General features: G+C 38.6%; 1 protein-coding gene across 5 annotated transcripts in view; it reads right to left on the reverse strand.

The window, feature by feature from the left end:
- Positions 1-14149, reverse strand: part of LOC141762745 (voltage-dependent L-type calcium channel subunit beta-4-like) — a 28158-nt gene that overhangs the window by 6147 nt on the left and 7862 nt on the right. For 4 of the 5 annotated variants that reach the window (XM_074626786.1, XM_074626785.1, XM_074626789.1 and 1 more), the window contains 10 exons: positions 11197-11367; positions 10954-11076; positions 10713-10840; positions 7331-7407; positions 6884-6903; positions 5014-5094; positions 3001-3059; positions 2439-2548; positions 2133-2284; positions 118-213 (listed from right to left, as the gene is read on the reverse strand). In XM_074626786.1, the coding sequence (XP_074482887.1) occupies positions 118-213; positions 2133-2284; positions 2439-2548; positions 3001-3059; positions 5014-5094; positions 6884-6903; positions 7331-7407; positions 10713-10840; positions 10954-11076; positions 11197-11367 (1017 nt within the window). The remainder of the gene's footprint in view (positions 1-117; positions 214-2132; positions 2285-2438; positions 2549-3000; positions 3060-5013; positions 5095-6883; positions 6904-7330; positions 7408-10712; positions 10841-10953; positions 11077-11196; positions 11368-14149) is intronic. The other variant, XM_074626787.1, reaches the window with a different exon arrangement.

Consider the following 14149-nt stretch of genomic DNA (forward strand, 5'->3'; position numbering starts at 1 on the left):
ATCTTTGTACAGTGAACATCTTTGTGTCATAATTTATCTTTGTACAGTGAATACATAAAAGACAGTAAAAGTAGGAGTGAAGTCATTATAAGTGAGTATATAAGGATGGCGACTTACTGGAGGACACTGGGCCAGTTTGTCAGCTGCCACGAGCTGGACATTCAGGTGTTTGCTCTGGGACTTCCCTCTGGACTTGACTAGCCTCTGCAGGACCTGGATGACAGCGTACAGTAGGAGAGTACATGATGCTCCAGTTACACTGAACCAAAAGGATCGCAGCTTTTGGGTGCACTCATTCCAGGTCACCCAGTACTCTCTCCTAATCACATGATGAGTGCTACAATGAAGGGATTCTAGTTCATAATGAGAATTGTTTGATGTGTCTGAGGATGTTGTTGTGTGTGCGGAGATTTAATGAAGCTAGTTTGTCAGCAGAAGTGTAGAGGTAGAAATAATAAACTTGTCTATTATTATCTTTTATGGACTATACAGTAAGTCTGGAATAAAGTGAAGTGATTTAAGCATTCAATCATTTACTCCATACTTTAATGCATTATGTTTAAATAGCCTGACTCAATTTATGCCTGTTCACACATTATGCATGTTAATGTTTCTTTACTGGTGAAAAAAAACAAGTTTGAGTTGTATCTGTTTTTTTATAGGTTTGCACATTTAAGTAAAAATGTGCTTATTGTTGTGGACTGGTCTTACTGGTCAAAATCAGGGCTGTAGCTACTGTACTACTGAGGACACTGAGATCACATCCTACTGCATTTCTTCTGGGTTTTAGCACTTTTAGCAACCTCAACAGTCGACATTTAAAAACTACACATAGCAGGTATTTATTTGAGTCCAGTATTGACTCTAAATATTTAAATTTAACTATTTTTAAGCGTAAATTAATGACCCACATTATGGGAAATATTTGCTAAAACCAGGTGATATTGCTGCTTCCTGATTTGTCTGCAGACCGGTCAGTTTTCCTGGTCAGCTGTAGCAAAACGAGCATTGTGCATGCTAGGAGAGGAGTGGTGTTAAACAGGTGTGAAAGTCCCCCGACCAGGACTGCGTCCGAAATCCCATAACTATGCACTACATACCCAATATGTGTACATATCGTTCAACATACTTTTGTGTGAATGAACCAGTTGGAGACGCATAACCGTGGTAACTCGTGCCAACCTCATGTAACCAAACGACAATTTGTGAGAATCTCAAAGTCTGAACTAATTTTAAAAATATACTACGCCTAGCAAAGTGAAATCTTATACTAACTTAATACTAAACTGAAGCGTTATTGACGTTACAGAGCTGTCAGTCAACGTCTGTCCGCATTGCATTGTGGGATATTTATGCCACTGTAGTGTCCAGCGTTTGCATACTGTAAAATTTCACCGGAAATAGTATGCAATTCGCACACTATTGGTTTCATACTAAGGTTTCCAACACTAAAAAATCTCACATACGTTTTCAGCGAACTAAAAAGCATGTTTATATGGAATTTCGGACGCAACCCAGGATGTGACAGCATTTACACGAGTGCATCAAGACACATCTTACTGATCTGTGGTGTTATTTGGGAGGTTCTCTTGTGTGAGCATGTGAGATTATTCACCCTCCACACACACAACTAGTCGGATCATTGCTATAGTCCCAGTGTAGAGGGAAGAAGTGCAGCAGACGTACTCTTCCATGCAAAGGTGCAGATTATTTGGTGCAGATTTGAAGCGCCTACTGAAGCCTTGCATGTTACCGAGTGGCTTTAAAGTACAGTATTTCATGCTGGTTTTGGAGGGAACATTGTGTTTGTGCTGCTACACCAGTGGAGGGTAAAATCTCAACCTAACATAGAGACCGTTACCTTTAACATGTCTAGGTGTTCTTGTTGTTTGTCTCCACCAACTGAATGACTCTGTGGAACAGTAGCTGTGGAGATTATATCACATGCTTCATTTTATTTATGCCAAGCTTTGTTTTGCTTGACATCATGATCTGGCTGATTAGTCCTCTAAATAAAAAGGGTTTGTAATCAGTTAAGAACTAAATAAAACCAGCTGTTCCTTTAGGATCTGCCATCAAAAAGCAATGCTTTCTGAGCTTGTGATTGGCTATGTCCTCTCAACACTCGGTACCTTTGGCGAGGAGACTTTAACGTGAACAATTATGGGGGCCAGGGAGGTCTTGAGGAGCTGGGCCGGGTGGTTGATGGTGTCAGCGTCCAGCACCACCAGCTGCAGGGAGCGGGCCAACTCAAAGATCCTCTCAATCTCACTTTGCACCTCAGCTGATGAGACAAGATACCATTCAAATACACAATAAAACATTTAGACATTTGCACTTTTCTTTGGTTTCTATTATCTTAGTTGGTTGAATTAGCTCCAGTAAACATTTTTTAAGTTTCTATATGTGTGCATGCCGATATTGTGGAGCTTTCTTACCTAAGCTGGAGCGAGTGTTGGATCTTTCAATGATGGCCCTCTTACTGGGGTTGTTGAGAACAGACCTCTTGGCTAATGATATATCTGCGGTGACTCGTGTGATAGATATCCTGTTAGATGGTGAGAGAGAATAAACATTTTCAAACCTAAATACAGATTGTCTAAGATGATGATTTTAGGAAGTATTGCTTTATAATAAAATAGTTTTCCCACGTTTCTTCATATTGAGACATTATAGTCTATTTAATATATTTCTGCACATTCCTCTTGGGCTGCTAATCATACTTAAATATGGCAGGATATGTGAGCTTAGATGCAGTACAACAGTTTTCAAAACCTCATTGATTGCCACTTTTGGCTGTATTCAAAAGAAGATATTGTGACCTGTAACTTTTTTATCCCGCTCCCTTGAATGTTATTTAAACTTGCTAAAATGCAGTAGTGAGATGCATCATCCTGCCAACTTAAGTGTTGTAAATATGACCAATATATCTGTCAAACTATCACACACACACACACAATCATTACAGGGCCTAGTTAACTGTCACACTTGTCTCCTTACCTGCCATCAAATCTGTGCTTGAGGAAGTCAAACAGTGCTTTCTGCATCATGTCTGTAACCTGTGTAGAAAAAGAGAGAAGAGTTTGGCACAAAGGACATAAAAAAAGTAGTTATTTCTGTGGTTGTTGAGTTGTTTTAAGGATGAAATCTTTAATATGACTGTATCAGAAATTGCATTTATGATCTTGGCCAGAACACCATTCAAAAAAACTTAAGCATTTTTATCCAGCTGTTCAACCTGGTTCTTCATCTGAGTAGTTTCCATCTTTTGTAACTCTTCTGGTTTCCCCTAGCAGCTAAATTGAATTGAAGTCGTATACATGCAATAAGTGGGAATGGTATACATGTGTTTGTCTATTTGTTAGGACAGATAATCTGTCCACACGGTGCCCAGCCTCCTGTCCAATGCATACTGGGATTGGCACCAGCCCTGTAATAACCCTAAATATGAATAAGCCCCCCTTCCATCAGGCAAATCCAGGAGAACAACACAGATGGCATTTCTTCTGCTGCTAAAAAAACAGGATGACAAATGACGCCTTTTCTGAGTAAACAGGATGGATGTGAAGTCATCAACCCAAATACTTAACATGTGACCAGTAATCGTACCCTTTTTCAAGTTTATCGACGTCAATCTGTACAAGCACACATTAAATCAAACTCATAATATGTCATTTTCTGAGTTTGGTGACGTCGTGAAGTAGCGTGGGATCATGGGAGTTGTTGTCTTCACCATTATTGCAGTTAAACTTCTTAGCTGCAGTCATTCAGGAGGTTTTTACTGCAGAGGTCTCCTCTCCAAAACAAACGGACCCGGTGATTAAAACCGGTAAAAACACTGAATAAAGCAGTTTCATGTTAAAAATCAGTTCCTCCTACGCTGTTCAGCGGAGAGAGGCTGCGAGCCACGCTGCTACGAGCCAATCTGGTGCTAACATTTGCTCAGCTTGTTTTCTCTGATAAATTGAGATCCAGACATTCAACGATTTAAAATCCTTCATACAGTTAAAATACAGAGTTAAAACGACCAAGATCTAAGAAAATATGGCTTAAAACTGAATAAAAAGTCAATTTATGACAGCTTCTGGCAGACAACCACAACACTGCCGCATGCACAAAGGCGTTATGACGCCATTGACAGAAATGAAACGAAGCATTACATTGATTAAAATTACAGATTTCTCTGGTTTGAAAATTGTTGGAAACATTTGGGATAATGTAAATACACAACTCAACATCGATCTAGTCGTTTTCAGACATTGTAATGCAGAAAAGTTACATATTATACCTTTAACTAAACTCTACAACACATTTTAGTAGCCGCATTCTCAGATGTCTCAAACTAGGATGCAGGAAAGTAACATTTTTAAAGCTGCATTAATCAATATTCTTATGAATTATAATGTAAAAGGTGTTGCTTGTAGTGGCAAACCAACAGAGGATTATCAACCAAATCTGCAGTTCCTCTCAGCTCTACAGCCCACAGCTTTCATACTGAGTTGAAGCCCCTCTTCCACAGTCCACATTTCAATTGTCTCTCAAGTTTAAAAATCCTAAATCTAACCTGTCTGCATCAGTTTCTCTAAACCTCCAATGAGGATTAATAGCTCTTGTTTCCCCCTCATCACCTGTGTCCATGACAATTATAGTCCTGGATTTTGCTCCTAATATTGAGTGCATTCCTTGTATACATTATAAACAGTAGTGAAAAGCAATGAGACAGTTAAAATCTTCCAATTACACAACATATTTTCATCTGACCTCTTAGTCTCCTCGTTAGTCTGGCTGCAATCTGGATTCTACGTGGGCGCTGACACACTCACAATTAACCGCGCCAACAGCGAGATATTTTGGGGGACTCAGGGAAAAAGACGTACAGGACTCATCTCCTTTCAGTAATCTTGTCCCTTTTACACTGGTAAACATCACATGCAATAAGTCGTTCAGTGGCGCTGAATCAGTGCTATTTATAGGGATTGAACAAAGGCTATTTTAGATTTTCTGGCAGCTCACCTCATAACCCTTCAGCGAGGGTCCCACCAGCACTACGGGCCTCATGGAGGGAACCACGTCATACGGGGGGATGTGCTCCGTCTGGAAACACAAAACACATTTTAATCAGCAGCAGGAGATTCGTCACAAAAGAGACAATGGAACCAAAAATAACTTTTAAATATTCAGAGCAGACAGCTGTAAAGGACTGCTGAGCCAGCTGACCTTGGCTTACAATCAGATGTGTTAAATGGTGCACTGCCACGTCGAGGCGTGTAGCAAATGATAATGTAACGTGTCAAAATGTTATAAAAACAAAATGGCAAAAATAAATATTAATACATTTTTGTATTTAGTAGTTTGACTGAGATTGTTACACTTTTTTTTCCTGATAATGTAGCATATTATTATATTATATGTACATTATAAGCTACTTAATTAACAGATTTAGTTTTGTTTTCAACACATTTAAAGTAACTTGTTATTACATTTTGACAGACTAATACATTTGTATCATTTACTACATGGATGGATGGATATGATGGCTACTCTGCCCCAATTAACACAATACCAGACAAAAGTATCACGATAAGAAGTCGCACCACGACACTGTACCATGCCAAAGTGGTAGATATTATGTAGTTACACCATGGAGTTACACCCTGGAGGCTGGCTATGGATGGATACTTATATGTAACTGAATACCGAATTTTAAAATGTAATCACTTGTGGATATTTAATGTGGAAATAGTAAAATAGTAATGTTGAATACCACTAAACTTATAACACTGAAACATTTTACTTGGTCTGTGATGTGGTCGGAATTTTCCTCTGTAAACTTTACGTGGGTATTTATGTAATTTAAAAAATTTGATTTTAAGTATCTTTTTCTAGGGTTCACAATATTCAATTAGAAAATATTCAGTTTTCAGAAAATAAAGATATTCAAGTTGAGAGAGAAAGGGAATTCTGGACCTTGGAACGTTAGTTTAAAAAAAAAAAAAACACACCTTAACTCAAGGACCACTTACTAGCTTTAGGTCTTAGTGTTGCTCAATTCAAAGTTCTAAAGATCTAATAATTAAGGTTTAGAGTAATAACTAATTAAGTAAAAAATATTCAGGTTTTAATTTTTTTTTGTCTTTAATTTTACCAATCCAATTTAAGCAACTTGTTTTTTTTCTTGACATTTTATTTATTTTTATTACATTTTTATTAAATTTATTATTTATTGGACACCTGAGTTTTTTATCTGAATCTGAGAAATCAAACCACGTAAATTCAGAAATATTCCTATGCTGTAAACTGACTGGTATTTCAGGTTCAACATCAAGTATTTAGTAGGGGTTACATTTCACAATTAGGTATTCGGTTGCTTTCTTTACTTCCATAGTGGCTGGAGGCATCGTCATTGTCATGAAATTCATCTAAGGGGATAATCTATTTTTGATTTTAATGAATCTGTGGCCTTTCTCCTATAGCACCATCCTCAGGTCACATGTTAACCGTGTCCTAACCTAGTCCTAGTCCTCGTCTCACTGCTGGCAAGGCTCAAAGAATAGTAAACATCTCAGTATGTTCTTAGACCTCAGTCGTTGTTTGTATTTAATAAGATTTCTTCTGATTTAAAATAAATAGTTGTTGACTTTATCTTTATCAAAAACACTAAGATCAAAAGTATCATGTGGAGTTGAAGTTGCAGTTATAACACTTGGCACTACGGTGCTTTGGCATCACAGGACTGGTGATGACTTGGCGCTGTATACTTCGGTGGGGCTTATGTGCCCTACAGGACGTGACGTGAGTTCGTAACATCCTGTCATTTTATGATGGCAGCAACAAGAGTCTGGTGGATGGTGAGTGAGTTGAGGTTTTACCGTCACCAACTTACCACTTTCTGTTTCTGCTTTCCTGTAGGAGGGGAGAGAAGACTGTCGTCAGTAGCTGCTGCTAGAGGAGGCGTCACCATAATGTCTCAGAAACGTTCAAACGCGCTTCACATAAAGAAACTTAGCAAATGAAACCTAACCGGCATGATAAATATATAAAAATCTCTATTATCCTAAGGTTATATTCACAAAGTCACATGAGTGCAGTTCAGGGGGGTTCATAGTCTTGTCGTTGGTAAGCCCCAGTCTCAGAACGCCTGCAGTCCTCAACTGGAGGAAGAGGAGGATCATGGGAAAATGTACCAACAACTCTACGCAGTGAACTTATGCTCTATGCAGAGACATGGGAATGGGTCTTATTCTCTCTATGTGGTTGCAGAGCAGAGAAGCTTGGCTCTAAGCTGGCGGCTGGCTATTAACAGCCCTCTCCCCCTGTCCGATGTCCTCACCTGCCGAGGATATGAGGGGTCGGATAGAGGCAGAGACCTCATCCTCTACACTGGAAGAAGAGTTCCCCCCAGACTTACTGGAAAAGACAAGAGGGGATAAAGAAAGACAGAAACACACCATGGTATTAATGTGGAAAATGTAAAAAAAATAAAACTGCTAAGGCTTATCATTTACTGCAGAGGAAAGGTGCAAAACATGGGAGAATAAATACTGTTTAACAATAGTTTTGTGTTGCAGGGTTTAATAGATGAAAAAAAACATATGGTGCATTCAAGTTTTGCAAGATTGACTGTAAATATGAGCTATAAACTGCAAAATGTTCACGTCTAATTCATTTTAATTACTATTTTTTTGGGTGATTACATCTTCCACTTGCCAAGTGGAAGAACATATTCAATTAAGGAGTAATTAAGGAGTATCCTGCATGGTCAGTGTGTATTTATGACTGATACCTGGGCTGACTTTACGCGGGATGAGAATATTGGAGCAGCATGCAGTGAAAAGTCCAAATGTATGTAAGGCTGAGTTCCATACAGGAGTTGGAAGTCTGAAATTCACAGCTGATCAGTTACATAAAAAACATAATTAAATAAGAATTAAAAAACCAATGACATTTTCATTTGGAGGATTTGCAAAATTTGCCCGTGCAGAAACTGAGGCCAACAGCTGAGCTCTCAAAAAAAAAGCTATTAGCAAGGACAAAAATAATATCAACTTCATTAACCAGAACCTTGTTCACTTTTGTCTTTGGAGACTACCTATGAGGATATTGTTTCAACTGACGTTTTACAGCTGCACACAGGTAGCCAATGTTTGGCTGTGTGTAATGTGTTTGCACATAAAACACAAGTAATGCTCGCTCCTACACAACCCATACCGGCTGGATCTGGATGAGTTTTTCTTCTTTCAATGAAAAGTACCGGGATAATTTCACTCAAAAAGTATGAATTAAAATAATTAGGACTGTCAAAGGTATGTGACAATAACGCGTTAACGCAAATACGTTTTAATGCCACTAATTTCTTTAAAGCAACTTGCGATTTTTAATTAACCTCTTTAAGATCTAACAGTGATAATATCCAATAATAAATATATACATACATTTGCATAAAGCAAGCATATTTGCCCACTCCCATGTTGATAAGAGTATTAAATACTTGACAAATCTCCCTTTAAGGTACATTTTGAACAGATACAAATTCACAAAATAATTTGTGATTAATTATGGACAATCATGCGATTAAATATTTGAATTTGACAGCCCTAAAATTAATATTTTTTTATTCATAGAGCGCTTTTCAAGATACCCAAAGACAAATTATTAGTTAAATAAGGAAAGAAAGTGCAGAATATAGTAAAAATCATTTTTATGCTACAGTGTGGATAATCGGGCTATAAATAAATGTTTAAAAAAAAAAAAAAAAAAAAAAGAGTACAAAAAACAAAGAATCTGATATCGAATTGACAAAAAGTAAAGTGGTCTTGTTTGTTTCCCCCACTCCCTTTTGCATTTACTCCCTTTAACGTTTAACTTTTTAGCTGTAACTCCAAATTCTATCTCAAGGGGCTTATCTATCTATTTATTTATTTTTTAATTTCAGACTTCCCAACATCTGTGGAAGGCAGCATACCTCATGTTGGGCTACTGTCTTTCAGTTACAGTGAAAATGTAGTCCTGGTTAATGGGGTTCAAATGCTTCTCCTCGTCTGTGAGGCTCGGTGACAAAGCCACAGAAGCCGTGCTAGTAAGTGAAACGTCCTCCAGTCAGGTAACATTAGTATTAACCTCAACAGCAAAGCTTGAGGAAGTGCAATGTGAGTTACTGTACAAACTCTGGATGACAGAACCTTCAAGACACATTACACACACACACGGAAACTAAGAGGCTGATAGGAGCGCTAATTACAGCTATTGAAAGTGTTTCACTGGTACAGTCGGCATGAGGAGAAGTGATGGAGTAAATAGTCATGAGTCATGAGCAGACCTGGGTCAAAGAGATTTACAGAATCTGAGAGCTTATTACCTTTTACCAAAGAGGTACTGGACAGAAACTACGCTACTGTATCGGATTAAATCACTTTATTGTCTGTATTAGTGTAACCCGGGTCTGCTCAGGAGCTGTATGGACAGACACCAACAGAATAGAGCCTCCGTAGTGTTTGCTCTGCATCAAAATGTATACAAATTAGAAATTAATACAATTTGGGTGTAGGGCAAAAACTGGTATTCCATCTGTGGACTATAGTGGCTCATTATTTATACACAAAATCAGAGCCAGGATGTTTAGAAATGAGTGAAGTCATGAGTCCAAATTCCCACATTTCCAGAAATGCAATATTTATTTATGTTGTTTATTTGTATTGAGAATTAGTATATTAGGAGCTTGCTATGTGTCTACTGTACATTTTATATGTTCCTTTTTTTATTTTTACTTATTCGTCACATACAAATCCTGTTCAAATTTATTATTTTATTATCAATTATGATTTTCTTTTTGGTTTATAAAAATGTCAGAAAATAGTGAACAATGACTGAAACAATTGAATGTCAAAATGGTTGGTTTTAATTGATTAAAGTCTACTTTTTTGCAAATTGAATCCCTCCCATAATAGTCTAAAAGGCTTTTTCAAGTGTCAACATTTGTTTGTTTCGCTTAAAACGGTCTCACAAATATCAGAATATCAAATAATCCACTTTTCAAAACCCCACCCCAGTATAATTTCTGTGTAACTGGAGAATGTAAACTCAACTTCAGGTCGTTAAAACAACACAGAGTACATGACTTCAGTGTTGCCATGAACAAAATCAACCAATTAGTGGCATGTTTGAGTATTTTCTGTGTCAGACAGTCGCATGATGATTGAAAAATGTAATCTCAAACTGAGGTAATGAGATAAAGTGGTGGTAAACCTGTTATACCAGACACAGTGATGAGCAAAGCTGGCATTCAGAAGTTGTTTGAACATATAAGAACAATAATACACAAAGCTTTCAGCATGGAAATGAAAATAAAGGCAATGAAGGGAATGGTTGGATGATATTTTTGACCAACTGCGGAGGGTCATAGAGTTCAGTCAGCGAGCTGTTCAGCTGTTATTTAAGGGCTGCTTAAGTAAAAATGCGTCTCTTTTCCATAGAAAAGAAAAGGGTAATCTATTTCCTTCCTTTCAGTGATTTGAGCTGTATCTGATTGTTGTTTTTCCATATATAAAACTGTTAACCAATTCATTTTTATTGAAAATATCAAAGTTCTTACATAGCTTAAGTGCCTTTTATAGTTAAATCTACCTCTAATAATATTTTTTTTGTGTTAACATTAACTGTTGTGTGACCATATGATGCTTATTTTAGTGAGACGAGTGTGTTTTTCTGCTACTTACCCTTGGACTCGTCCTCTCTTTTGCTCCTGCTGGAGCCGGATGTTCTCGAGCTTCAGAGGGCTGGGGATGAAGCCGATCTCACAGCCCTCTTTCACTAACCGACCGATCCACCAGTCGTTGTTGAACTTCTGAACACCCGGAACGTAAAAAAAAAAGGAGGAACAAAAACATAAGGGAAAATGTTTAAATCTGTAAGTTCAGGTTTCACATTGCAGTATATAGTTAAAAAATACACACGTACCTCTTTTATGTGGAGGAAATCCTTGGCGTCAAAGGAGATGGCGGTGGCTGGTACTGGAACATCCTCATCCAGTGCGCCACAATAGCTGACGTTGGTCCTTACAGCAAAGGCCACAGGTTTAGTCTGGAGGGATGAATACACATACACTTAGCCAGTTCTCATTCATATTTCCCAGACTTTAAGGAAAAAACATTAACTAGCGGCAGATTGATTTTGGCTAAAGCCGTGTCACAGGTTGGCCACCTTGGCTCTCTCCAGTTGAGTGGAGGCCTGCTGCTCCTTCTCCTGGCGGCTCTGTCCCGGTCCTTGGCTCTGGCTTGGGCTCTGGCTCTGGACCTGGGCCTGCACCTCCCGCTCCTCCTCCAGAGAGACATCTGAGTCTGATGGTCTGCTAGTATATGAATCAGCTGAGCCCTGCAAAGCAGAAATTGCACGGTAGGTTATAGCTGGGATACAAACTATGGACTTATTTGGAGATCTTGCTGGGAGCATTTGGTCACCAACGAAGTCTGTCTCGAGATGTTTTCCCATTGTTTCAGAGACCAGAGTCGAGTACTAGAGCCCTGCTAAAGGCAGTTAAAAATAGTCTAGACCTTCACGTCAGCTAAAGTTGCTGCAATATTTTTACCCTTCCCAGCCAGTACAGTGGGCAAAGCTACATTTAGAGTAACAGAGAATTGTCCACAGTACTGTAAATGTGTGATCAAGGCACAAAACCAAGGGTGTAAAGTCAGAAAAAGTATGGACAGAATGACCTGAATTGTCCGTCTGACGAAGACAAAAGCACATAAGCTTTAACACTGTAAAAGAAGGATGTACTGTAGCTTCATCCCAGTTACAGCCAAAAGGACCAGCACTGCAAAAGCACAATGAGGTCCACTTAAGAAAAAGCTTCTTTATGGGACCATTGAGTGTCCTGAGATTCGGGGGTTCACATCAACTTGCATTGCCAAGTCCAGACTGGTTGGCTTGGCACTCTGCATGCAGAACAGGTGAAATGGATGATGTAGAAAAGAGCCGACTGCCAGCAGCATCTCAGACAAAGTGGAATTTCCCATTCCTGTGCTGTCAGCAGTTTTGTACGACCACACGCAGCCAATCTCACACTTCCAGACAATTCTGGATACTTTGATCGCCGCTCCCCACAAAGAGGCAGAGCGATTCCTGCATCTTTAGGACCGGGATGTTCAGTTTTTTCTTTCACTGCACGATTGTTCCATATGGCCATGAAACGTGACACTGACACACACACAGTGCAGCAGATATCCACGCCTTGTGCACATAGTCCACACATTACCTCGTACATAACCACGAGACTAAAGTGTGTGGCAACATCAATGTCCTGGTTGGTCGCAATTATATGGAAGACCATTTCTGCCATGAAAAGGGAAAAATGGATGATAAAAAACTACTCATGGCAAGTCAAAATGCTGAGATACTAAGTAACAATATGATCTAATTAGTCTAAATTAGGGCTGTCCTGGACCAAAGAAATTCTTAGTCGACTAACACTTGATACGATTTAGTCGACTAATAGATTAGTTGATTTAATCGACTGATCTGTGAAACAGTTTCACACAAAAGCACCACTTTAAATTATGTGTTTACCAGAGATGTGCTCATAAGTCTCTTGGAAATGAGTCATTCAGAATGAAAAAAAAGCATAAAAAATGACTAATTCACTAAAGAAATCGTAGTCGACTAAGACTAAAACGACCGATTAGTCGACTAATCGACTAGGAGGGGGCAGCCCTAGTCTAAATTGTGTAAAATTAAGTCCAAATTATGATATAAGTCAGAATATAAATCAGAGTATAAGTCAGAATTAGATAGCAAGACAAACTTAGAAGACAGTACGTCACAATCATTAGATTCTGCCAAACTAAGTCAAGTGACAAATTGTTTTATTTGATTTCATGCCTAAGTTTTCATGTATTCTTTTTCTTTTCTTGGCAGAAATGGGTGAGTTTAACCGAAGCCTGGGCTGCTGCACTGAGACGAGTAGCTGCCAGGTGTCTGACAGCATGCTAAGCAACTGTACATATCAAACATACTGTATATAAAAAGGACAGATGTGTTTGAAATTGACTTTTGTGGGTGAAACCTTTTATTCCCGGACCTTTATTCACACTGACTGGCTATCGTTTCAACTAGCAATATTTGAATTCTGGCTTTATTTAAAGGGAGAATTTGCCATATTACCAACAACTCAAGAATGCCATATTCAGCTACTCTGACACGCAAAACCAAAGATCACAGAAACAGCTTTAGATGCCAGAAAGTTGGATTCTTAACGTTGCTGTCACACTGATTTCTCCATCCATATTTCAAAGATATACCACTGATTTCAAATGTGTCCTTGGTGACACCAAACATTAGCAGTAAGATTCAACACCAAAGCAATAGGCTTTATCGGCATAAGTTTAGTTACTGTCAAGTTACTTTGAAAGCCTTTTAAATCTAAATGAATGGCAAATAATGGCAAACTGTACTCCAGATTGATGTAATTTAAAACATCAGATAATATAAAGTAAAGGCCTCAAACAAGTCGATGATGTCTAGCATGAGCAATAGTATAGGATCAGGAAAAATGGTATTTTGCATCTCTTTAGATTTTAGTTTCCTTGCTGCCCATTTCCTTACACACTGTCAGGGATTTCTAAATCACTTCAGTGCCTGGAGAGATGCTAGACTTGCAGTAGTTCATCCTGCCACCCAGTGCAAATTCCAGTAATGCTACTTTTCTTTTTTTGCTGGGACATGACTGGACCAAGTGCCTCCTTCTGCTGTCCTAATCTAAACAATCAGCCAACTAATGATGATTCAATTAAAGAAGACCATTAGTCTCAAGAAGATCAATCAAGCTAGTCATCACAGCTAAGCACTTTTCGCTTTTTTTTACAAGCCAGCAGCAGCAAGGCCTGACTTCAGCACACTCGTGTGCATCCAATCACAAAGTGGGGGAATTAAAACAGTTTCTTAATTTTAGGAAATATCAAGCTTAGTGGGTCTTTGTCCGACGACCAAGAATGGACAGATTACAGATTCACTCTAATAGGTCAGCTGGACTGTTTTTTATTAAAGGGGCATTCCACCAATTTCACACATCGACTTGATCAGTCTACTCGTCACGAGAAGAACTACTAGTCTGTGAAAAGTGTTGTATTAGGTTTCGGTCTCTGGAGGAGCTTTGTGA

The sequence above is a fragment of the Sebastes fasciatus genome, chromosome 24, assembly GCF_043250625.1.
Source record: "Sebastes fasciatus isolate fSebFas1 chromosome 24, fSebFas1.pri, whole genome shotgun sequence".
Lineage (NCBI taxonomy): Eukaryota > Metazoa > Chordata > Actinopteri > Perciformes > Sebastidae > Sebastes > Sebastes fasciatus.